The sequence below is a fragment of the Phyllostomus discolor genome, chromosome 4 (genome assembly GCF_004126475.2).
Source record: "Phyllostomus discolor isolate MPI-MPIP mPhyDis1 chromosome 4, mPhyDis1.pri.v3, whole genome shotgun sequence".
In the NCBI taxonomy this organism is placed as follows: Eukaryota; Metazoa; Chordata; class Mammalia; order Chiroptera; family Phyllostomidae; genus Phyllostomus; species Phyllostomus discolor.
The window spans coordinates 163,555,327-163,580,185 of record NC_040906.2 but is presented as its reverse complement, the minus strand read 5'-3'; the positions used below and the strand labels follow the sequence as shown (position 1 = coordinate 163,580,185).

Below are 24,859 nucleotides of genomic sequence, written 5' to 3'. Positions count from 1 at the left end.
TTAAGGTACTGCCTTCAGAGGGGGCAGGGGCATGGGACAGGTAACAAGAAAAAAGGCAATCCCAAACTTGGGGGGACTAATTATTTAAAAACCTTTAGTACCATGTGATTGGCAGCTCTGAGATCTGAAGTGTCCTTTGGTTTACACGAAAGGTAACAGTCGTGTTTTTATTTCTGTGTGATGTAAAGGGAGTGGTATTTCAAGAAAACCTCCAGGGGTTGTTTCTGACACCATCTAAAACGCTTCACACAAGTGTTTAGTTCCTGGGGGTGTCAAATTCTGGGAGGGAGGGTGCGTGCTTGTATCTCTATACACACATGTACAGAGACAAACTCTATATATGTGTGTCTACATCCCTATATAAATCCTTCCACACACACCCCGCACTCAGGCTCTCCCCCTCTCACACGTGCACATACAGGTATACATAGTATCTCATTCTCTGGATTACACAAAACATGACACCCTGCTCAAATGTAATTTGCTTAGAGTGATTTGTCTGTTTAAAAAAATTCACAGTTCCTCAACAGTAGTTAAAACCCCAGGTCAGTTGCTGTCTGTGAAATACTGTTCCCCTGTATTGGCATGAGGTAGACTTCCCAACCGGGGAAAGAAAACAATACGTTAAGAAGAAGGGTTATGTTTTTTTCCTTTTTTGAACAGAAGGCCCCTTTTTGCTTTGTTCTTCGGGTGCTGCAGACGACTTCATGGAGGAAGCTTCTTGAGGTGACCTGCCGGGCCGTTCTGAGACCTCGGACCTAGCCTCCTGAGGAAATGGGGGTGATGCACAGCTGTGCCCTCCCACCACCTCCCGTGGGAGAGCCGACGTGCATGGCTGCGAATCCGCTTCCTGTCTTCCCTGAGAACTGACGGGCGGCTGCACAACAGTTTTATGCGGGCAGTTTGCCACCATGTGCGTGATGCTCTGACAGTAATGGCACTTCTTTGGCTGAGGAGGTAGACTACATTCCTTAGCATGATGATCAAGGCCACCACAGTTGTAGCATCTGCAACAAGAATAACAAAAACAGTTTAGAAGTAGGGAGTATGTGTCAAACGTTATTTTGTGTATTGAAAAAGATACCAAAAGACACATACTGTCAATGAGATCACCTTATTTTAATGTACCTTCTTAATAAGTATGTAATGAAATTCACCTTGGCAGCTGCTTCAAAGGCCATCATCGCCAAAACGCTCCAGCAAAGTTACAAAGCGAGCTGCCCTCAACACACCAGTCAATGTAACACATCAAAGCTAATGAATCACTTCCATCTAGAAAGGTCTGACAGGTTATTGTAGCAGAACAGTTTAGCCCACTAGAGGGCAGCCAATGCTAAACAACCACCACAACAAAAACCCCAGCTAGCTTTAAAAGATAGTTAAAAGATACAACTGTTGACATAATACAGCAATGTGCTCAGCAACTGGAAAAGTTACAGAGCAACTTAAATGTTATCAGTTTAACATTTCTTTGAGTATTAATTATATTGACTATGGAAGCCAGTCAACTAGAAGAATGTTTTTCCTTTGTACAAATTAAGTAATGCAGTGAAATTTGATATATGTGAAAATCAGATGTCTATGGTGAATGATATCTGGCAAATTACCAAGTAATTTTGGAGCAATACGGTAAGTATCTGACCCAGAAGAATGCTATAAAAGAAAGCTTCTAACTGCTTAGGTTGGATTTAAAAAGGTTGGAAGAGTTCAGTGATGGAAAGAATTTACTATCCTTACTTTCTATAAGAAATTGTTTTCTCCTCAGGTAATTATTCTAAATTGAGAGAAACATAAAGCCCTCCTTAGTTAGTATTTAAGTCTGCATAGCTTTGTATTAGATGTTTGAAAATTTGACTTTGCTTCTAAAAGCTGAACAAGTTAAATTATTTGGAAGATGCATGCTCAGTTTCAGTCAGATTTTCTTCTAAAATTTTATATTAAAAACAACTAAACAGCATAAAGTGGAGAAAATAAAATTTGATAATTACAAATGTTTTTAATCTACTTTTTGAGCATAGAATTTGCTTATTGATTTGTATCTAAATGAAATATCTTAAGGACTTTCTATTTTACATTTATTTTCAAATACATTGATGACGCCATTAATTCTCATTATAAAGCACAAACAATAGGTCGCAAAGTTTTAAGAAAGAACAAAATAAGTGGTAACTGTGAGAGTCAGCTTAAGAATATCGTAACAAAATAATTGTAATTAGATTTGTGTGTGTGAGAACAGCAGTAATGTAAGTAATAACTTACATTACCATATATTTCAAAGACAAACTAGTAAGCTAATACTAATCTACTGAGCAGTATATGTAGGATACTTGGTATTTTATTTTCTGGGATATGTTATAAAGAGTGAAATTTTTACTTGGCAAAAACTAGGAAAACTATAGCCTGCCTCTCCAGTTATCAGTGGTACCTAATAGATGCTAGAATAATGAATTTACAAGATGGGCTTTTATTCTTTGCGATATTAACAAGTATTTTACCTAGGGGAAAAATATAACATATTATCAAAAATTAAAGGGAAAAACCAAGACAGTTCTTTTTCTAATTAAATTATTTATTGTGTAATTACATGCCTTAATATAATAAATAAAACTTTGTAACTAAAACCACAATGAAGTCTCACTATTGTTTCAGCCATGTGTTTTAAAAGATAATGCAAAATTAAAGAATAAAAATCACTAATGCTGGAAATTCAGGTCTCCAAAATAATACTTAAAAAGGGCATCTTTCAAAAATACCACCTTTCAAAAGTAACCATATTACTTATAATAATGTTTTCCCATATAGTTCTCTTCTATAACAGGTAAGTGAATTCTTAAATTAGCCCATCTATAAAGTATCTCCTTTGACTTAAATTCACTTTCTTGAGGATAACATCCACTTAGGAGCTCATTTTCAAAGAAGGGGAAAATGGGTTAAAGGCTGCAGTAATAGAGCAGGCTCTCCCACGGACACATCAATTTCATCAGCCACTGTGGCATACACGCGTTATCCAATTTATGGAACCATTCTGCCCACTCATTTACCACGGGCCTGGTGTCAGGATTCCGCTTTCACAAATGGGGTCTTCCATCATATTCTACATGTGCATTTACCATTACATTTGGGTTTTAAAAGTTATTTTTAAGGATACTATATCATTTTGGTTTCCTTGCATTCTGACTTGGATAGTTAATTCACCCCCACCCCCCATCTTTTCAGATATGTGCCATCATTAGGCCAGTCAGCCTTCCACTCTGAAAAGATTTGCATTCAGTGTATATATATGCGCTCAGCCTTTAAAGGGAAAGAGTGGTATTTATTCTCTTCTATTTAATCATTCGATGTCAATCACTCTTACTAAGAGTGCAGATCACAAACCATTATGAAACCCCTTCCTTCCCAAAGGACTGATACCAAAATGGAAATGTTCAGTTACCTTTCAGCTCACAAAGGCTACCAGACCACATGCTCCACATAGGCTGTGTGGGGCACTAGTTTCCCAGGCTCACTCTCCGCACCTCTCCAAATAGGGTTACTTTTGTTAGTTTGAATGAATTACACTGTGGTGTGAACATAAAAATGGCATGTGTGCATGTGTATAGCTACAAGCTTAAAAAATACAGGGGTGGGTGAAAGTATGTATACATACGCAAAAACAGTTTATTCTTATGTTATTATTTATTGTACTATTTATTTATATTACATCTGTAAACATACTTTTGCCCATCCCTGTATAAGGGCACAGACTGACAAGCAAAAGACTATATACAAATAAACCATACTCTGTATGTATTTTGATAACCCAACTAATGTTAAGTATTTTACAAAATGATGAACCAGTGGCACAAAGGATATTTTCTCATATATTGAACATAAAGATAAAAATAAACAAAATGGTCAAATTATCTTAGGTTATCAAATTCTTCACAGAATTACTTTATACTTTAATTCCAAAGAGAATTATTATTCTCTTTAATCCTAAAGAGAGTAATATAGAATTCTATATTACTTTTTATAGGATGTTTAAAATGGGAAATAATCATATTGGAGCCACTTTTTTAAAAGAATATCACAATTTTTAAATGAAAGAAGAAAGCAGCCCTGGCTGGTGTAGCTCAGTGGATTGAGCGCGGGCTGGGAACCAAAGTGTCCCAGGTTCGATTCCCAGCCAGGGTACATTCCTGGGTTGCAGGCCATAACCCCCAGCAACCGCACATTGATGTTTCTCTCTCTCTCTCTCTCTCTCCCTTCCCTCTCTAAAAATAAATAAATAAAATCTTAAAAAAAAAAAAAAAGAAGAAAGCCAACAATTGTTATACTAGCATCTAAAATTGCAAATAAATAAAAACAAATCTTTTAGATTTATATCTTTAGGAATATTTAATTACATTATGAAAAAAGTAATTATGAGTTTTATAAACTAATCCCCAAAATGTACATTAATTAATAGGTTGATCAAAATATAGCCAAAGTTTTCAGGATTCCATAATAAAAAATGGAAACTCTGATTAGGAAATCAGAATTCAGATCTGCTACAGTCCTTGAAAAACTTATCATTTTGGGAGTGTAGAACACCCAATAAGTAACTTATATCAGCATCAGCAATAACAGAACTGAGCTCAACTGAAGACCACTAGATTATATAGATATATAGAAACACTGATTTTTAAACACCTCAATAGCTTACATGAAATAATTCATCAACTGTGTATTTCCCCTGGATCCCAAAAGTGATTTTTAAAAATTGTCCAGAGGTGTAATACCACAGACAGAGAGCCAGATTTGCCTGTCTAAAAATGTAGTGGATAAAAATGTAACTTAGGTGCATCTAAGTATTTGTAAAGTGTTAGTTTAATAAGAATTTGGAAACTTAAATCTGTATTTTTGGGGGTTTGGTGGAGGCATTAAGAATAAGAATATGATGATTTGTAAGCTTTTCAAGAAAAATGATATATTAAAAGAACAGTAAGTAAAGCAGTATCAGGGAGAGAACATGGAGTGGACAAAAATTGCAAGATACAGGGTGGGAAGGAGTGAATATTGGAAAGGAGCACATAAAAATCTCCAGAGAAGAAAAGTGAGAGGGAAAAAAAATCAATGGAGAGGAAAAAAAATCAATGCAGTTTCCCAATGGGAGGCCAGAGGGGCTAAAGGAAAGCCTCATTGGAAAGAATTTTGAAAACTACTTTGGGAAAAAGATAACTGACTCTAAAGAGATTGTTTATCATTTTAATCTTGATACGGTCCCACTAAAATCCAGAACTAATAATACTAATAATTTTCATCAAATCTATAGTTTTCAATGCTAATGTGTCTGAACACTTGTTATCTAATTCAATTGTGTGTCAATCAACCAAACACAGGGAGTGTTGGATCCAAGTCTGATGGTGGTGGGAGGTGGATGGGCAGAAATGCCATCAGAGAACCCAAGAAAGATCAGGAAAAGGAAAGATCCAGAGTTTAGCTTCTGTAAGCAGTCTGCCCACTCTGTATTTCCTGAGGGCAAGAGAGAAAGATTCTAAGACCAACCTTCCAGATGAATGCCCCATTTTGTTCTGATATCTCCCAAACAATCTAAATTTATACTTGGGTATAGTTTGCCCACAGTACACAATCTGCTCCAACATAACGAGGGGAGAGTTAGAAAACGTGGATGAATCACAGAGCTAGAAATGCCTTTCAAGACAGTGCACATGTTCTCTGACCTCTATCAAAGCAACCTATTCTTTATGTGAATTTATGCTTTTTTTAATTTCCTCCTTCTTACACCCAAACTCCTAAGACCATAAGCCAATTAAATAATAAAACACTTAAGTAAACTGTTATAGAGTCTTCCTAAGTACAGTGGTAAGAATAGTATTCAGTTTTCAAAAATATTAGTGGTGATTCCATGTTCTTTTAAAAAGGTTCTTATGGAACAAATACATACGTAACACAAAAATTATTTATTTGTATCTTTCGAAATACAGAACTCCATATCCCTCTCAGTTACTTGAATGCTAAAAATAAAGTGATCTATACACCACAACAGGGCTGAACATAATGTTAACAGAATTAAAATGACAATAACAGAAATGATAATAGGTTCAATTTGAGAGCTTACTATGTTCCAGACACCGTATAAAAGGTTTTGAATGTGTTGTATAATCAGTCCTCCCCCAAGTCCTATGAAGTACTGCTATATCTACTTGTACGGATGAAAATATTTAGATTCAGTTTCTATAAAGGAAATTGTAATTGAAAATAATAAATTTCATTTGTATTTTAATTATGTAAAAACATCACACCTAACAACATTGATGTAAATTTACTATATGTCAGCCTAAAAACATATAGGGCCCTGAATTTAAAACATCAACACACGCACACAGATGTGAAGTAGATCTTTCTTCAGATTTGGGTTTCTGCTCCGTCACCACGCTGTGGGGAAGTGAGCTTCTCTCTGTGAGATTAAAGGTTGAAACTAGTCCGGTCCAGACTTTTCACTATCACTGCCCAGTTTTATTTCTACCCTTCTCGTACTTTCTGTGTCAGAATATTTTGTCTAAAAAATTAGTAAATAATTTTCCATTCCCCTTAGTCACCTGTTTATGACTGTAAATCAGAACATCAGGTTGACATGCTACAGTCAGAGCTAGCAAACTGACTCAATGAAACCCCAGTCAAAATAAAGCAACCTAATGCTTTAGTCAGCCCGTATAGTCACACTGTGTGCAGATGGTCTCTTTAGGCCTTGAAATAAATATTACATTTGGATTTTCTATCATTGAAACAAATGCATACTGAGACCGCTTCTCTTGGAGGGCAATTTGACATACTTCAAAATATTTATACACATACCATCTGACCTAGCAACTCTACCTCCAGCAATCAGCCCTGTGGGAATATTCACTAGTAAGCACAATGATTTTGGTATTAAGATATTAACTACAGTATTGTCCATATTGGCAAAAAATAGAAAAATTAAATGATAATGCTAACAACAATAATAAATGCTTATAATCAAATACAGTAGTCTGGCTACAGAGTCCATATTCTTTTTTTTTAAGATTTTATTTATTTATTTTTAGAGACAAGGGAAGGAAAGGAGAAAGAGTGGGAGAGAAACATCAATGTGTGGTTGCTTCTCTTGCACCCCCTACTGGGGACCTGGCCTGCAACCCAGGCATGTGCCCTGACTGGGGATGGAACTTGTGACCTTTGTGGTTTGCAGGCCTGCGCTTAATCCACTGAGCTACACCAGCTAGGACCAGAGTCCATATTCCTTACCACTAAGTTGTAAATATATGGAAATAAAAAAGAGATTAAAGTACATTCATACCAAGAAACACTGCAGGCATTAAAAGGAGTGAAGTAAAAGAGTATTTTAAAAATGAGGTGGATCTATTTGTACTGATTTGGAAAGATCTCCTAAAAAGTGAAAAAAAAGCAAACCACAGGATAATACATACATGTATTATAATCTTATTTGTTGCAAAAACACTATATATAAGTAGTTGCATGCATTTTTAAATGCACAGAAAAACCACTGGAAAGATAAACCATAAATTAACAGTGGTTACATCTGGTGAAGAGTTAGTAAGGTAAAGGAGAATTTCATTTTTACTTCCTAAATTTTAGTGGTTTCTTTTTTAAGTAACAAGAATCTATATATTATTTGTGTAAGAAAAAAGAACAATTATAAATCTTCACTTCCATTTTTTAATTTGACATTCATTATTGTTAGTCATCCGACAATGAACCTGCATACCAAATAGCTCTAGAATCATCTTAAAAGCTTTTAAAAAATACTAATGCCTGTGTCTTACTCCTGACCAATTAAATCAGAACCTCTAAGGCAGAGCTCTAGGCATCATCAGTACTTTTTTAAAAATACTTCTTTTTATTGTATTTTTTCCATTACCATTTATCCCCCTTATGCCCTCTCCCACCTCCCCGACACCTCTCCCCACAATCACCACACTGATGTCTGTGTCTGTAAGTTCTTTTTCTTTTTTGCTCAAACAAAGCTTCCCAAGAAACTAAAGTGTGAAGCGCCTTAAGAACCACAGCTGTGTACAAACCCAGGTTCTGCACCAACAACCTTACCAAGGGATTACTATATAATCTCAGCCATGAAGAATGTGGTTCAAACCAGTAAATACATCTCCCAAAATACTGTTTCAACAGATCACTGATGCCTCGAAAAGGAAAAGAAAAAGAAAGGAAGAAGAGAGGGAGGGAATGAGGCAGCAAGGAAAGGAGGAAGGAAGGCAGAAAGAAAGGAAAGAGGAAAGGTATGTATGTTTCGTTTCCTTACTGGGAATGAAAAATGACTCCCTAAAATTTCTGACTGTGGTAGCACAAAAACCCACAACCTTTTACCATCACCAATCCTTGTTTATTTCTGGAAGGAAAACACTGTAAATCTACTGAGTTTGGCTTCAGAAGTGATTTCTTTTTCTGAGGCCATTATTCAATTCTTAGTTCATCAATCAAAGATGGGTTCAATGTGTAGTCGCCCATGTCATCAGAATGGGTGATAATTTATAGCTCTTGAATCTATTGATGCTTTCTCTAAACTTCAACCATCATTACCAATTAACTTTTATTGATTTCCCATAACAACTCTTTTAATTCTCCACCTTCTATTGCCTCCATCTAAAACAGTTTTCAAAAGCATTTACACTTGTTTAGTATGGATATACTCATTTAAACATTTCTCCTAATAGCTAAATTCTGTTGGCTTTGAAGTAGAAAATTGCTTTCTTATGTATGTAGATACAATAATAACATCTCTGCTTTTAATAAAATATACTAGCCATGGGATTCTTTAAAGCTCTAATACTAAGATCACATATTGTCTAAAAGAGTGCCACTGATAAAGTAACTATTTCTCACTCTGTCTTCTATACTTAGAGCATAAGCAAGTCCATAACAGGTGGTCTACAACCTTCAGAGTAAGTTTGCAATGTTATATTTAAAAAGCAAAATTTAGTCACTGTAATTGCCATTCTGTTCTTTCTGGTGCATGGTAAATGATAGATGTTTGGACAGTTCTGTATCGCCTAGTTCTACTCATAGCAAGCAAGAGCCAGTCTGTTCTGGCATGGAACTAATGGGCATTCAAACTCTAGAACTTCTGGCAGTAGAAATGAATAGTCTGTCTCCTCCAAACTTCAGTTTTCGGATCATTTACTAAAGTTATCTGGGATCTGTACTGAGTTCAAAGAGTGGGTGTGTGTTTTTTTTAAACTTGCTAACTACTGTTCTAACTTCATAAATTATGTGGTTGGTTCCATGATGAGAAATTATCTCAGTACCTTATCTGTTAGTGGGTTCAACTACTTATATAATACTGATGCAATAATTTTCATAAATTCAAATGAAAAACAGAAAAATACAGGCACTTAGTATCTACTATATGTACAACTTTGTACTAGATCCTAATGAAATGTATGTGAATCATTAGCTGAATGGTAAGATACATAGTTACATATTTTATCTTGTTTGACAATGTCTTCTGACTGCTTTTTGGATTGTCTTATGTTTGTTTATTAGTTCTTGGATACTTTCTGATTAATGCCATAGACTGTCATCTATATTGTAATGCCAGCTAAAAATGCGCCAGAGTATCTTGAAAATCAGCTAAAATACTCTATTCATAAACCTTTCATCATCTCATAAAAACAAGGGAAGATGGAAAATGTGGGGGATGGATATGTGATGAGTGGGATGCAGGGTACTAGAAGAAGTAGGAATGGAACACACAGCAGTTTAAAATGAGGACATGGAAGGGACCAGAAATCATTGGAGAAATGGGGGCAAAGGGAGTCTTTTTCACGTAAGGACACTTCCATCAGGTACAATTATAAGCCAGACATTTTTGTTTTTCATTCCATCATGTTTAAAAGTAGTTGGTAGAGTTAGTGGCAATTCTCATGGAACAGAAACCTTTGTTGAGACTTTTCCACTTTGTACCATGAATTCTGGGTCAAAAGTTAAATCTGTCTTTCAAATAGAAATGTTATCTCACATTTAAGTGACAAAAAACATCCCAGGCAGGTAATCTGTTCTGACTAATGGAAAAGTAGAAAAAACAAGAAGAAAAATGTACTAACATAGATAACTTAATGCTTTCCAATTTCTTGGGAGCAAAAAGTGTGTTGGGAAACAGAACCTGTCTCACAGGCAGCAGACAGTGATCTCAACACAACCCGGGAGGAATGTGCAGGTCAGGACAACGTGCACTGGATAAAAGCCACATGCATTTCTGAAGTGGCAGTGTTGTAACTACCCAAACTGCAGGTTTCAATTCTTGTTGAAACCTAGGTCAGTTTATCTACCATCTTTGGTCACACTGACCTTCAGGTATAGTGTCTTTTTAGAAGGTTAGTGCTGGTATCAAATATGAAGGAAAGGAAAGGCATTTAGTGTTTAACTTATCCTGAGATGATCAAAACTAGATGTTTGCTTAGATGGAAGAATCAGATCATAATAATATGCAATCTGAAAATGTTGGTTCAATTATCTATGATAGCAGTGATGCTGAAAAGATAAAACTTCTACACCGCTTGCTTTTCACCAGACCATTTCACATTCACCAGTGCCAGGGGTGTGACAGGCTCTGTAAATAAGCACTGGGTGGGCCTGGCGAGACACAATTCCATGACTGCTTTTGTGTCAAGTTCTATGGGGAATTTTCTTGCTCATCACATGATTTCTTTTAGACTGTGGCTCTGTAAAACAGTCTTATTTTTATGGTTGGCATGATTTCACAAGTCATTCTAAGGTGGTATCTTTTTCTTGATGGCACATTCAAATTTCTTTTTACTACTAATAAACATTTGCCTAGACGCACAACAAATTTTAAAACAGGAATTTTGTCATGATTACTTTATATGTGAAGCAATAGTTTGTTATCTGGAGAAGTGAATGTAAATATCCAAACAGTATATGAAAGAATTTATATACATAATAAATAAAATTACTTAGATATTAAAAAAAACCTTAGGTATACAGATAATAACTGCAAAATTAAAATGTGACTAGTTCACATTTTATCACATATACTCTGTTAGAACACAAAAAGAAGAGACAATATGAGAAATTTCGAAGAGCTTGTACACAGGTCAAGAATCAATTTCAGTAGCATGTCAGAGGAACCATGAAGAAGAAGGTTAGACAGCAGTTCTAGGTGTGCAAACTGTTCGCAAGCTGGAGGCGAAAGAGGGCAGATCAAAAGATGATGCTACCTTATTTTTAGCCAAAATGAGTTGTCATTATTATTATTATTCAGTCAAATGGGTAATTCAAAGCTTTGAAGGAAGTTACCATGACTGAGTTATCTTTGATGAAAGTAATAATGTTGGTAGTATGAGTTTTTATGAACACTGAGTGTCAAAAACCTCCTTATTGTTATACTACCAAATTAATATTACTACTGAATTGTTGCTATATTACTGAATTAGTGAGAACTATGTGTACACTTTCCATCTAAATGAAGTTTATATAAATAGCATAAAAATTTTTATAAGGGACCTGTTGTCCTAGGGCACAATGTTTTGCAGGATCTATCTAAAATAGACCCTCAGGATTAATTCATGTGCAAGAGGCAACAGGAGATTGTGCCAAACCTTCTCTATACTTACTCAGGAATCATAAGGAGTTAAAACTAATGTGCTGAAATCATCAAGGAAAGGCTCTAATGATCGATAAATTTGATCTATTCCAGCACCAGCTGCTGCAGAGGAAAATGATGAGGTACAGATGAGAAGTAAATGACCTCTGTCCACTCCCCCCAGCCCAACTGGTCTTTCTGTGACTCACTTTATACAGCCCTTTACCAAGAATCAGCAGTTCTTAAACTGTTCGCCACGTAGGTAGGTAGGTGACAACTGAACAAGGAAAATTGCTACTATGTTTGGATAACTCCGTAAACTGTGATATTACCTCCTCTCCGCAGGTCTGATTTTGAAAATTAAAGTAAAGGTAAAGTCATGTAAGGTGTTCTTGGCCTTGGGGCTACTTCTCCCCTCCTCTTTACTGTCTGCAGTTGTCCTTCATGTCATCCAGACTTTTATATGACTAAAGCTTGATGGTCATGCTGCTAAGGAATTCAGCAGACCTTTTCTCTGATCACTGCTGCCTTAAGGAAGTCCTGTTTCCCCATTTGAACATTTTAACATGTGAACATGTGGCCACTTATATAAAAAGAGACAGCTGTCAACCAAGGATGGAGGTAAAAACTGAAGGTGGAGGTATAAGAAGAGCATATAGGTCCCTGGACAGAGACAGGATTGTTTACACGCGTCCAAATACTCTTAATGTTACCCATTAGGACTGGATTCTACACATCAACAAATTTATGTGTGCATATTGTAACTGCCCAAACTGGCTTGTCTTAAAGCCAATTCCTTGAGTATTTCAACCATAGAGTTTTCATCTCCTTTGATCACCCTTTGATTTTTGACTGGTAGAAATTTACATGAAGAATTTGATTTATTCTCTCAGTAAGATGAAAGAAATAGAGTCACTGAATAATTCTTCTATTTTTTTTCTAACAAATGTTGAAAAATATCCTGGCAGGTAGGGCGAGAAGAGAAAAGGTTGTTTGGATAATACTATTTCAACATCAGTTTCCATACTGCATTGCCCCAAGTATTATATGCTTTTCCCAGAAGATGTGAAAAACTTCAGAAGACAGCATTTTTTGTAGTCTTTTTTCTTTTTAATCTTGCATTGAACACAGTTGAGAATTCAGAATTTTTCACTTTCTGTCTTTAATGGCAAATAGAAGAAAATTGCCAGAAGATGTTTCGCAATTGTTAGAAGAATAAGAATACAAATACAAAGACAACAGCACCTCAGACTCTTAACCATGATGGTGAAATTAACTGGATAAGCTGTAACTCAGATCATGAGTCTTTACATAAGGTAGTATGTGAGATACATGCATATTTTTCTCAAACTCAAGAATCAAAGAGTAAATAATATATTTCTAAGACAAGAAGGAAATTTGTTATCCAGTTGGGGAGGATGGCATCATACAATATTTTTTAAAATTTTTTTAAATATATTTTATTGATTATGTTATTACAGTTGTCCCATTTTACCCTCTTTATTCCCCTCTGCCCTGCATACCCCTTCCCACCCGCATTCCCCCCCTTTAGTTCATGTCCATGGGTCGTACATGTAAGTTCTTTGGCTTCTACATTTCCTATACTATTCTTAACCTCTCCCTATTTTATACCTACCATTTATGTCACTTATTCTCTGTACCTTTTCCCCTCTCTTCCCCTCCCACTTCCCTCCTGATAACCCTCCATGCGATCTCCATTTCTGTGATTCTGTTCCTGTTCTAGCTGTTTGCTTAGTTTGTTTCGTTTCTGTTTTTAGGTTCAGTTGTTAATAGCTGTGAGTTTGTTGTCATTTTACTGTTCATATTTTTTATCTTCTTTTTTAGATAAGTCCCTTTAACATTTCACATAATAAGGGCTGGGTGATGATGAACTCCTTTAACTTGACCTTATCTGGGAAGCACTTTATCATTCTAAATGATAGCTTTGCTGGATAGAATAATCTTGAATGTAGGTCCTTGCCTTTCCTGACTTGGAATCCTTCTTTCCAGCCCCTTCTTGCCTGCAAGGTTGCTTTTGAGAAATCAGCTGATAGTATTATGGGAACTCCTTTGTAGGTAACTGTCTCCTTTTCTCTTGCTGCTTGTAAGAGTCTCTCTTTATCTTTAATCTTGGGTAACGTAATTATGATGTGCCTTGGTGTGTTCCTCCTTAAGTCCAACTTCTTTGGGACTCTCTGAGCTTCCTGGACTTCCTGAAAGTCTATTTCCTTTGCCAGATTGGGGAAGTTGTCCTCCATTATTTGTTCAAATAAGTTTTTAATTTCTTGCTCTTCCTCTTCTCCTTCTGGCACCCCTATGATTCAGATGTTGGAACATTTAAAGATGTCCTGAAGGTTCCAAAGCCTCTTCTCATTTTTTGAATTCCTGTTTCTTCATTCTGTTCTGGTTGAATTTTCCTTTCTTCCTTCTGCTCCAAACCATTGATTTGAGTCCCAGTTTCATTCCTGTCATTGTTGGTTCCTTATACATTTTCCTTTATTTCACTTCTCATAGCCTTCATTTTTCCTCTAATTTGTGACCACATTCAACCAATTCTGTGGGCATACTGATTACCAGTGTTTTGAAGTATGCATCTGATAGATTGGCTATCTCTTCATTGCTTAGCTGTATTTTTTCTGGAACTTTGTTCTTTCATTTGGGCCATTTTTTTTTTTTGTCTCAGTGTGCCTGTCAGTAGTAAGGGGCGGAGCCTTAGGTGTTCATTGGGGCGGGGCAATCTATGTTGCTGGGTTGTGATGCTGTATGTGGGGCAGGGGTCCAAGAGGAAACAATGCCACTTGCTCCTCGCTCTGCTGGTTTTCAGTCTCTTCCCCCACAACCCACAAGCAAATTGGGCCCTTCTGGTGCTGATTCCCGGGTGGGTGGGCTTGTGTATGTTCTAGGACCCATGTGGGTCCCTCAAACAAACTCTCCTGTGAAGTCTCCTGTGGAATCTCTTGCACTGCTGCCTCAACCCCCACAGATGTTTTCGGTCAGAGGTTTGAGGCTTTATTTCCCTGTGTTGGGGCCCTGGGTTGCGTGGTCTGTCTCCTGGTTGTTCCTCCCGGTTATCTACATGGGAATGTGGGACCACCCAGTCTGCCAGCTGCTGCTTTGCTGTGAGTTCTCTCTATCCTAGCTGCCTATTTCCACTTCTCCTACCGGTCTGGATGAATATTTCTTCTTTAACTCATTGGTTGTTGGACTTCCATATGGTTTGATTTTCTGTCAGTTCTGGTTGTTTTTTGTTTTTAAATATGTCGTTGTCCTTCTTTTGGTTGTGCAAGGAGGCGCAGTGTGTCTACCTATGCTTCCATCATCTTGGCCAGAAGTGCTTTTTGTTTCTTTTAGAATAAATTTTTGCTAAAAGGACAATTGTAAAAGTACTTTCACTTGATATAGTTTAATAGGTGGACAAACGCTAAAGGCACTGACTGAAAGGGGGTAAGTAGCAGAGAAATGAACAAGCTCATTGAATTGATCATCCTAGTCAATGTCTAGAAATAAAAATATTTTGCTATTATAGGCTGAAGAATATGACCAAATACTCTAAATACTCATATGAGCAAAAATGAAAAGCTTTAAAAAAATTAGTCATACAAAAAAAGTCAATGAATTGTATTCTCGTGAAAGTAGCATATGAAAATACTTTTATCATACCACAAAAAAACAATGAAAAATCCTGGAGAAAATATTTTAAAAACATCTTTTGAAAATGCATCTTTTTATCAGGCAAGCATGTAAGGAAAGCTTAGAAATGAAAAATAAAATGAAAGTTGAAAACTCAGGTGGTAAAAGTAGGCCACTGAAACAAACTCTACTTTGGAGGTATCTATAGATGCCTGTGAGATAATGCCCAGTAATGCCTTTAAGCTTTGATGTTGTAAAAGAGATGATGGAGGAAACAAAGCCTAGAACCTATCTGGAAGTTGGGAGTCTAATAAGATACACTGCCCGGTAGAGCTAGAAACCCTCCTCACAAACTGCACACAAAATGTAAAGATAAATGAGAAAAGAAAAAAAAAAAAACCTGACAGAAGAAAGGGATGGCATGAAAATTTTTCTATCCCTGACACGGGAAGAAGAGAAAACAAATCTCCCTTTGGAACTTATAACTATGACCCAAACTGTGCATGGTGTGGTGCTGCAGCTCAAGTGTGGATGTGGCATGAGCTGAGAGGTTGTTATTAATGGCTCTCACTGGGTACAAGTGCTTCTAGGCACAAGACAAAACAAACACACCCACACACACAAAAGTCCTTGGGGAAAAATGCACCTTTCAAGCAAGCCAGGAGTCAAAGAATACAAATAGATAAAAATTCAAAAAATACAAGTGGTTAAAAAAATCATGAAAGACACAAAAAAATAGGGTACCATAAAGTACAGCCAGTAGAATCAGACCCAAAGACCTCAGGTATTGGATTGATCAGACACAGACTATAGAAAAAGTAAATGCTGACATGTTTAAAGCAATGGTTCTTAACATTATCAAGCCAATGCCTACTTTTTATAATAAATATTTTTGTAATGCCCCTATCCTGAAAGAAATTTTATATATACAGATATGTGTACACACACACACACAGCAGTGGGCAAAACCAGGGCTTTTTGTCTTTGTGACATTCTTTTGAGTTAATAAAACTATTGTAATATTCATAACCTGCATGCCTTTTTCCATATGAACAGCTGTAAACCTACCTCTACCCATCTGTGTGCATTTGTTACACATTTACATAACTTAACTATAATATATGGCAGGAGCAGGGGAAATACATATTTCAATGAAAAATACAGTAACAAAACCACACTAGGAGACATAATGAAATTGTCAGTGCTTGTACTTGTTTATGATAAATACATCTGGATTTCATAGAAACCATTTCATACCAGGTACAGGAAAATACAGGGGGTACAAGGGAATATAGGAATAATCAATATGAATGTACCTATATACAACAAATGAAAGGAAAATCACCTTAATTGAAGGAGCATAACATGTCAAGACAAATTTAAAAACAATATTAAAAAATAAAAATATATAATACTCTTCAAATGAGCTAGACTTATTTCAAAAGTGCAATATCCAATTTGGTAGACAATAGTGACAAAGTATAATAGGAAACATATCATGCATCTTTTAGCTCCACCACACACTGAGACATAACTTCAGTGTGAAGCATACAAAAAGACCTTGGAAACCACCATCGTTTAATAGCTGATGGGGAATATGTGATGGATTGAAAAACAAAAAAAAATATACAAGAAGTTAAAAAGGAAGCGCTTCTGGAAACTACCACAGTAAGGCTGAAAAATAATTTGCAATCCCAAAATACATGATTTTTACATGTAATTTTTTACAATATACATTCTTTAGCTCTGTGTTACAAAGAAAATTAAGAATACATAGGTTCTGTAGACTTCTGACCATGACAGGCTTACTGTTATTAGACTTCCTCTTCTTCAGTAAACAACTACAGAACTGGAAAACATGTATGAACTAACTGTTTACAGACACTGAATGGAACAATAGGCAGTGGAAAGCTGTAATGATTTATGGGGGGGGGGGGGGATGTTTAAAGTAAGCACCACATTTGACCTGACTTTCTGCCTGAGTAGACTTCAGGGACTAGGGATCAAGAAGTTGGAACCCAAGCATGGTACAGTGGTATCAGAGAGCTAAAGAGGTACAGATTTGAGTTCAGGGTTCATGAGGCAATTTGTGGGACAGACTACTGGAGAGGAGAGATCAGTGCAAAAGAGAACCATCCACACCTATACACAGAGTGAGAGTGGAAAACAGGAAAGAGACTGGTTTGGTGAAGAAGTAAACAAGTACCCAAGGGCACACTGTGGTGGGAGACATCAGCCAGAGTGGAGAGACCACAATGGAGTCCAAGTCCAGCACCTTGGGCATTCAGTTGAAATCTCAGTAAGCTCATACCTTATGAATAAGGAAGAACCATACCCTAGAGGAAGGGTCACACCCCAGGACTAAACATAAAACCAAAATAGAACCACACTAAACTAAAACAAGGCTGGCAGAATAAAAATCTCCCAGTTGTTCAACTGCCAGTCAGAACAAGACTCAACATCTTGTAAAGGAGATACAAAAGCAGACTAACTACAACTATCAGCCATTCTGCATACACTTAAAAAATATTAGTAGATATGTAAAAAAGCAGGAAACCCATACTCAAGGGAAAAAGGCAATCAATAGAAAAGACCTTGAAGAGACCCAAAATGACTGATATAGAAGAAAAGGACTCAAGACAGCAATGGTAAAAATGTTCAACAATGTAAAGAAGAACACAATGAATGAACAGTTGGGAATTTTTGCTGAAAAATATAAACAATAAAAAACAAGTAATCTAAAAATTCTACAACCAAAAAGTTATAATATCTAAAATGAAGAGTTATTAATTGGATAACAGCATATTAGAAACCACAGAGAAAACAGGAAGTGAATTTAAGGACAGATTACAAAAAAATAGGAACTTTAAAAAGACTGAAAAATATGAACAGAGCCTCTATGACATGTGGAACAGCATAAAATAGTGTGATGTATATGCAGTTGGAGTCTCAGGAGGAGAGAGAATGGTGCAGAAAAATGCTTGAAAAAAGGCCAAACATTATCTAAGTTTTATGGGAAAGATCCTGTATCAACAGATTGAAAAAGCTTATAGAACCCCAAATATGATAAAATCAAAGAAAATCATGCCATGCCACATTATAAATAAAACACTAAAAGCCCAAATAAATAAGCAAGGGGGAAAAAGACATGTCATACTATGAAACAAAGAAATGAATGACACTTAATATCTTCTCAGAAATAATGAAGGTCAGATGACAACAGAACACCTTCACAGTACTAAGAACAAACAAACAAAAAACTTGCTGAAAGAATATATGAACCACACACTTTCACAAAAAGAAATGCTGAAGAAAAAAGGTTCTTTAAGTTAAAGGGAGATGTCATTGCATGGAACTTAGATGTACACAAGGGAATGAAGAGAACTTGAAATGAGATGTATATATAAACATAAAACACTATTTTCTATTCTTAGTTCTGAGGTAAATACTAATTTAAAACAAAAGTAATAACAATGAATTATGGATGTATAAGTTAAAATATAGTAAATATATAGCACAGTAGCACAAAGGATAACATTAGTAGTGAGTGAAATTATACTAATTACACTTTTGTAAGATTCTTACATTTTTTAGCACATGAAACAATATTAACCAAAAAGAAATCAGAAAATAAAGAGAAACAAACAAAAAAACAAATGAGAAAAAGAGAAAACAAGTAGCAAAATGGAAGACTTGTGTCTAACTATATCAGTAATGAAATACAAATAGTCTCAATGCTCCAATGAAAGGGCAGGGATTGTCAGATTTCATTTAAAAATTAAAACCTAACTATATTTTGACTACATGAGACACTTTATAGTCATAGAGATGCTAAAATTAAAATGAAATGAAAAATAAACCATGGATATAATAATCATAAAAAATTGGTGTGACTATATAAGTATCAGACAAAAGATACTTCAAAATGAAATATATTACAAAAGATGTGGGAAATTTCAGAAACACAGAGGATCAATCCATCAGAGAACCTAATATTTCCAAATACAAGTATGAATGAAATGAACCTGCTATTAACCGAGTTTCGAAAGGGAGGAAAGCAAATATTGTCAGAAGTCAAAGAAAAAAGAGACCCACAATCATGGTTGGATTTTAATATACTTTTCTCAGTAATTGATAAAACAAGTACACACACACACACAATATAAAATATGTCAGCTACACTATAACCACAATTATCTAACAGATATTATGTTGGGTTAGCCAAAAAGTTCATTTGTTTTTTTCCATTAGATCGCTCTAGTAGTGCTTAGTTGTCTGTAACTTCCTTCAAAACAATTTTGTTAGATTATGTGACAGCTTTCATATCAGCCTGCATTTAAAAAGCAAAACTTATCCGCCCTGGCTGGTGTAGCTCAGTGGACTGAGTGTGGGCCTGCAAACCAAAGGGTTGCTGGTTCGACTCCCAGTCAGGGCACATGTGTGGGTTATGGGCCAAGTCTCTGGTGGGAGAGCGTGTGAGAGGCAACCACACACTGATGTTTCTCTCCCTCTCTTTCTATTTCCTTTCCCCCTCTCTAAAAATAAATAAATAAAATCTGCAAATATGTATTCTTCTGAAGTGAACATGGAACATTGTCCAGGATAGAACATAACTGGGAACATAAAATAAGTCTAAAGAAATTTCAAAAAGTTAAAATTGTATAGTATATGTTTTCTGATTACAGTGGAATCAAGTTTAGAAATACATAAGACGTTTAGAAAATCTTTTAGATATATTTAGAAATATTTTAGAAATGGCACAATACACTTTGAAATAACACTTAGATCAAAGAAATCACAAGAGTAATAAAAATGAAAACAAAATATGTTAAAAATTTGGGGGGCGCAGTAAGAGAAGTACTCAGGAGAAACTTAAAGCTTTAAATGTTTATATTAGAAATGAAATGTTTAAAAAGTCAGTGGTCTAAGTTTTTACTTTAAGAAGCTAGAAAAAGAGCAAAACAAACCCAAAGTAAGTTATCCGAATTAAATAATTGAGTAGATATCAAAGAAATAGAAAACAATTGAGAAAGGCAACAAAGCCAAAAACTGGTTTGAAAACATTGCTAAAATTAATAAACTCTCGGTAAGACTGATCAAGAAATGAGACAGGAGAAAGACTACCGGTTTGTTCCCTATACTTCACATCCACATGACTATTCTGTTACTACCAATTTGTACTTCCTAATTCCTTCACTTTATTCACCAGCCCCCCAACACCCCTCCCCTCTGGCAACTATCAGTCTGTTCTCTGTATCTATAAGTCTGTTTCAATTTTGTCTGTTTATTTTGTTCTTTAGATTCTCTGTGTAAGATCAAATGGTATTTGTCTTTTTTCAATTTATTTCACTTAGCTTAATACCCTTCAGGAGAGTCTAACCCATTGCCTGTGGGCTGCATGCAGCCCAGGATGGCTATGAATGAGGCCCAACACAAAATCATAAATTTACTTAACACCTTTTTTTTGCTCATCAGTTTTCATTAGTGTTTGTGTATTTAATGTGTAGCTCAAGACAACTTTTTCCCTTCCAGTGTGGCCCAGAGATGTCAAAAGGTTAGACACCCCTGCTTCTAGGTCCATCCATACTATTACCAATAGCAAGACTTCATTCTCTTTTATAGTAAAGTAATATTCCATTGCATATATGTACCACCACTTTTTAATCCACTCTTCTGTTGATGGGCAAAGGGTTGCTTTCATAGCTTGCTATCGTAAATAATGCTGTAATGAACACAGTGGTGCATATATTCTTTTGATTCTATTTTGTGTTTCCTCAAATATATACCCAGAAGTAGAATCACTGGGTCATAAGGCAGTTCCATTTTCAACTTTTTGGTAGCATAGGGAGTATAACCACTAATATTATAATAACTATTAGACTAGGTGGACACTGAAAATATCAAGGGGAAACACTTTGTAAAGTCTGGTCATCTAACCACTAAGCTGTACATTTGAAACTAATAAAAGTAATATTGAATGTAAAAAAAAACCCCAGGAGAAATTACCAATATTAGCAATAAAAGAGGGGATATTGATGCCTATCTTACAGACATTGAAAGAATGTAAAAGAGTATTATGAATAAGTTTATGTCAAAAATATTCAACAAATTAGGTAAGAAGGACACATTCCTTGAAAAAATACAATGTAAGAAAAACCTGACATATACATTTGACGTTTTATGACAGATGATTCTATGGGGAGTTGTCCCCTGCCTTATAAGACTTCTAGCAGTATCCCTAACCTCCACCCACTAGATGCCATCACTTGTATGGAAAACAAAGGACCAACATTTCCCCCACAAATTTCCAAACAGCTGTGTAATGGTACCACCTTGGTCAAGAACTATTATGTTAAATAAATAAGAAGGAACTGAAAATATGGCCAGGAGCAAAAGACTCTAAGACATCACCAAGCAAATTGAAAAAATACATAGAATACCTAGAAACAGAAAAAATAAACAATTGACTCACTAAAAGCTCAATGGATGACTTAAAAAGCAACTGGATCAAAAATAGATGAAAAGAATGTTAAGAACTTCTGCTTTCAGCAGTATGACAACTATGTGCAGAACACTTGGAAAAAGACCACATTTTTTAATACACTACAGGGCTTTCAGGAAATAAGGGAAATGGCCCCCCAAATAAATTAGGAGGCAGAGTCACAGCAAGAAGCGGTGAGCTATAAGCAAATATTAAAGGCATGACTGCCCTGAGGGCAAATGATATTAGGGGTCTAATAAGTGAACAGACTGAGTCATGGACCAGCAGCAACTGAACTCGTGCCCCCACCCACTTCATATGTTGAAGCCCTACTCATTAATGCATTTCAACAGAGCGCCTTTAAAGAAGTAACTAAGGTTAAATGAGTCATAGGGTGGGATCCTAATTCAGTATGACTGGTGTCCTTAGAAGAAGAGGATAGAGAAAAGGCCATGTGAGGGTAGAGCAAGAAGGCACAGCCTGCAAACCAAGAAGAGAGGCCACAGGAGAAACCAAACCTGCTGACACCTCAGTCTTGGACTTGAAGCTTCCACAACTCTGAGAAAATAAATTGTTTAAGCCACCTGGTCTATGGTATTTGGTTGTGGCAATCCTAAGACATCAGACAAACATTAACCAAAAGAAAGCTGGTTTTATTAATAATATAGAGAAAATACACTTTGAGACAAAAATATATAGGGCAGGGCCAAAGTAGGGTTTATAGCTGTGAGTACACAAAACAGAGTTTCTTCTTGTACTATTATTTATTGTATTATTTTCCTTTCAAACAACTGTAAACCTACTTTTGTCACACTCTGTATTCTTAGGGATAGAGAAAGATGCTGAGTAACGAGAAATGGTTCAATTCATTCATACAGATGCACAGAAAAATGGACATATCTGGAGGGAGAAATTGACAAGTCGACCACTTTTGGATACTGAGTTGAACAAACCAGCTGTGGAGAACATTTTGGATTATTTGAGGGAAATCTGAACATATTCAGGTTTGAGATAAGATAATAACACATAAAAAGAAAGGAGATTACTGGCTAAAAAATTCACAGGTTATTAAAACTGTCGGATCACCCGGTGATCTTGTTGCAGGTCCCAGAGCTGCACCCTAGAGAGTCGGTTCGGTCTGAGGAGTCTGAGAATCTGCATTTTTAACAAGCACCCTAGCTGCTTGTCAAGTGGGTGGGTGGTGGACCACATTTAGAGAAATACTGACTTAGAGAGTGGAAGAGAGAGTAGAGGGAGGTAAATAGTGTTCACCTGAGAAATAGGAGTGCGGGTTGATGTGGAAGAAAATTGATTATGCATCTTCAGTCAACCTAGGGGACCAGGCTCGTTTTTTATTAGGGCAGAACTAACAAAACTGCCTTCCACTAATACAAAATAGTATTGAATGCAAACTTTAACTGAACAATAAAAATTAAACAATTAAAGAAAAACATTTTTTTAAAAAAGCTGTACATTTTGGCAAACACACAGATACGAAAACACACAAACACCCCCCACCCACCCCACACACACTGGGCTAGAAGATCGATCCAGAAAACTATATACTAAAGTTTTCATGTTGGTACTTACTCTGGTAAGTATACTTCTTTTCTTTTTTTGGCTTGTGTGTATTTTAAAGTTTTATGTAATGGTCATATACTGTCTAAGTAAAATTTATTTTAAAAAATAAACTGTAAAAGGGCAAAAGATTATGTTGCAGTCTGCTGTCCTTCATGGAAAAAAGAATAAAAATTTACAATTAATTACATGTACATTTTAAAATCTCTACAACATAAACAAGAAACTAAGAACAGTGGTCAACTATTGGAAGGATGAAAACAGACTTGGAGAAAGGACTTCTTTTTAAAAATAGGACTATGTGTTGTCTAGTTATTGTGACTGTGTAAAGCAGAGCTGCTATTTTAAAATGAAATGTTATGTATATTACATATATAATTTCAGAAACTTTAAATATTAACACCAAACATCTGAAGAATGGAGGATCTGGAAAAATCATCTAACCCAGTGAGTAACCTTTTAAATGATAATATTTTGCTTTGATTTCAATCTCTCCTTTTTTCCCAAATTAAAAACAAAAGATTACCTAGGAGGAATATAAAAATGAATATTAATGTGATTTTTCTGCTAAATAAGGAAGTAGCTGTTGACTAACTCTCTCACCTCTAAACACCAGATACACCCCTGCGTGACCTCCATCCTGCCAAACTGGATGGCTGCTTATCGGCCTATTAATGCAGTTCACCCCTCTCTTCGAGATCTCTCTCTGAGACATGGCTAGTGAGGAACAACTCTCTTCACTTTTATTCTCTGTCCACTCTTTCCTTAGCTGTATCTTGTGACTTCCACCTCTAAATTTTTTTCAGTCCTCAAAGGGCTCTCATCCATCCCCATGGGATTCAATCCTGTCAGTATGTTACTGGCCCCCACCTCTACCTTGAACTATATATCGTACATTTCTGCTGTACAGGCAACTCAAAATTAATATATGCAACACAGTACTCTTGATTCTCCAACTCTGGCTGCCCTCATCTCACTGAACTGCATCACCCTTCACCCAACTGCTCACACCAGAAATTGGTCCTCCTAATTCCTCTTTTCCTCAAACTCTACAGCCAGTCTACCAGCAATTCTTGTTGTTATATTCAAATCATGTCCAGAGTCTGACCACTTCTTTCCTTGTCCACATCCCTGTCCAGGCCAGCATCACCTCTCATCTACCTGCATTATTGCATCAGCCTCCAAACTGGTCTTCCTGCTTCTATTCTTCCTCACCAAGGTCTATTTTCCACACAGCAGTCAGAGTGCAAAAAAAAAAAAATTGCTCATGTCACTCCTTTCTTCAAAACCCTTCATGTGCTATCCATTTCACTAGGAATGATATCAAACTGCATAAATAATTATCACCTACATAGTGCTCTACAAACAGGGCCCTGCCAATTTCTTGGCCTTCAACTCGCACCTCTCCCCTCAGTCACTCTGGTCATACTGACGAGCTGGAGCCCCTCAAAGAGGCTAAATTCATTACTGCCTCAGAGTCTCTGCATAGCATTTGCCGTCTGAATAGAAATCACTCCCCCAAGGGCTGCACAAGGCTCGTTCCATCTCTTCATTCAGGTCTTTGCCCAGATCTC

The 24,859-nt window shown here is 36.2% G+C and overlaps 1 protein-coding gene across 4 annotated transcripts in view; it reads right to left on the bottom strand.

Moving 5' to 3' along the window:
- Positions 1–225: 225 nt before the first annotated feature.
- The window catches only part of LIN28B (lin-28 homolog B), a 113,167-nt gene continuing 88,533 nt past the window's right edge, over positions 226–24,859 (bottom strand). For all 4 annotated transcript variants that reach the window (XM_036024527.1, XM_028509516.2, XM_028509517.2 and 1 more), the window contains one exon: positions 226–1,007. In XM_036024527.1, coding sequence (XP_035880420.1) covers positions 638–1,007 — 370 coding nt within the window. In that variant the 3' untranslated portion in view covers positions 226–637. The remainder of the gene's footprint in view (positions 1,008–24,859) is intronic.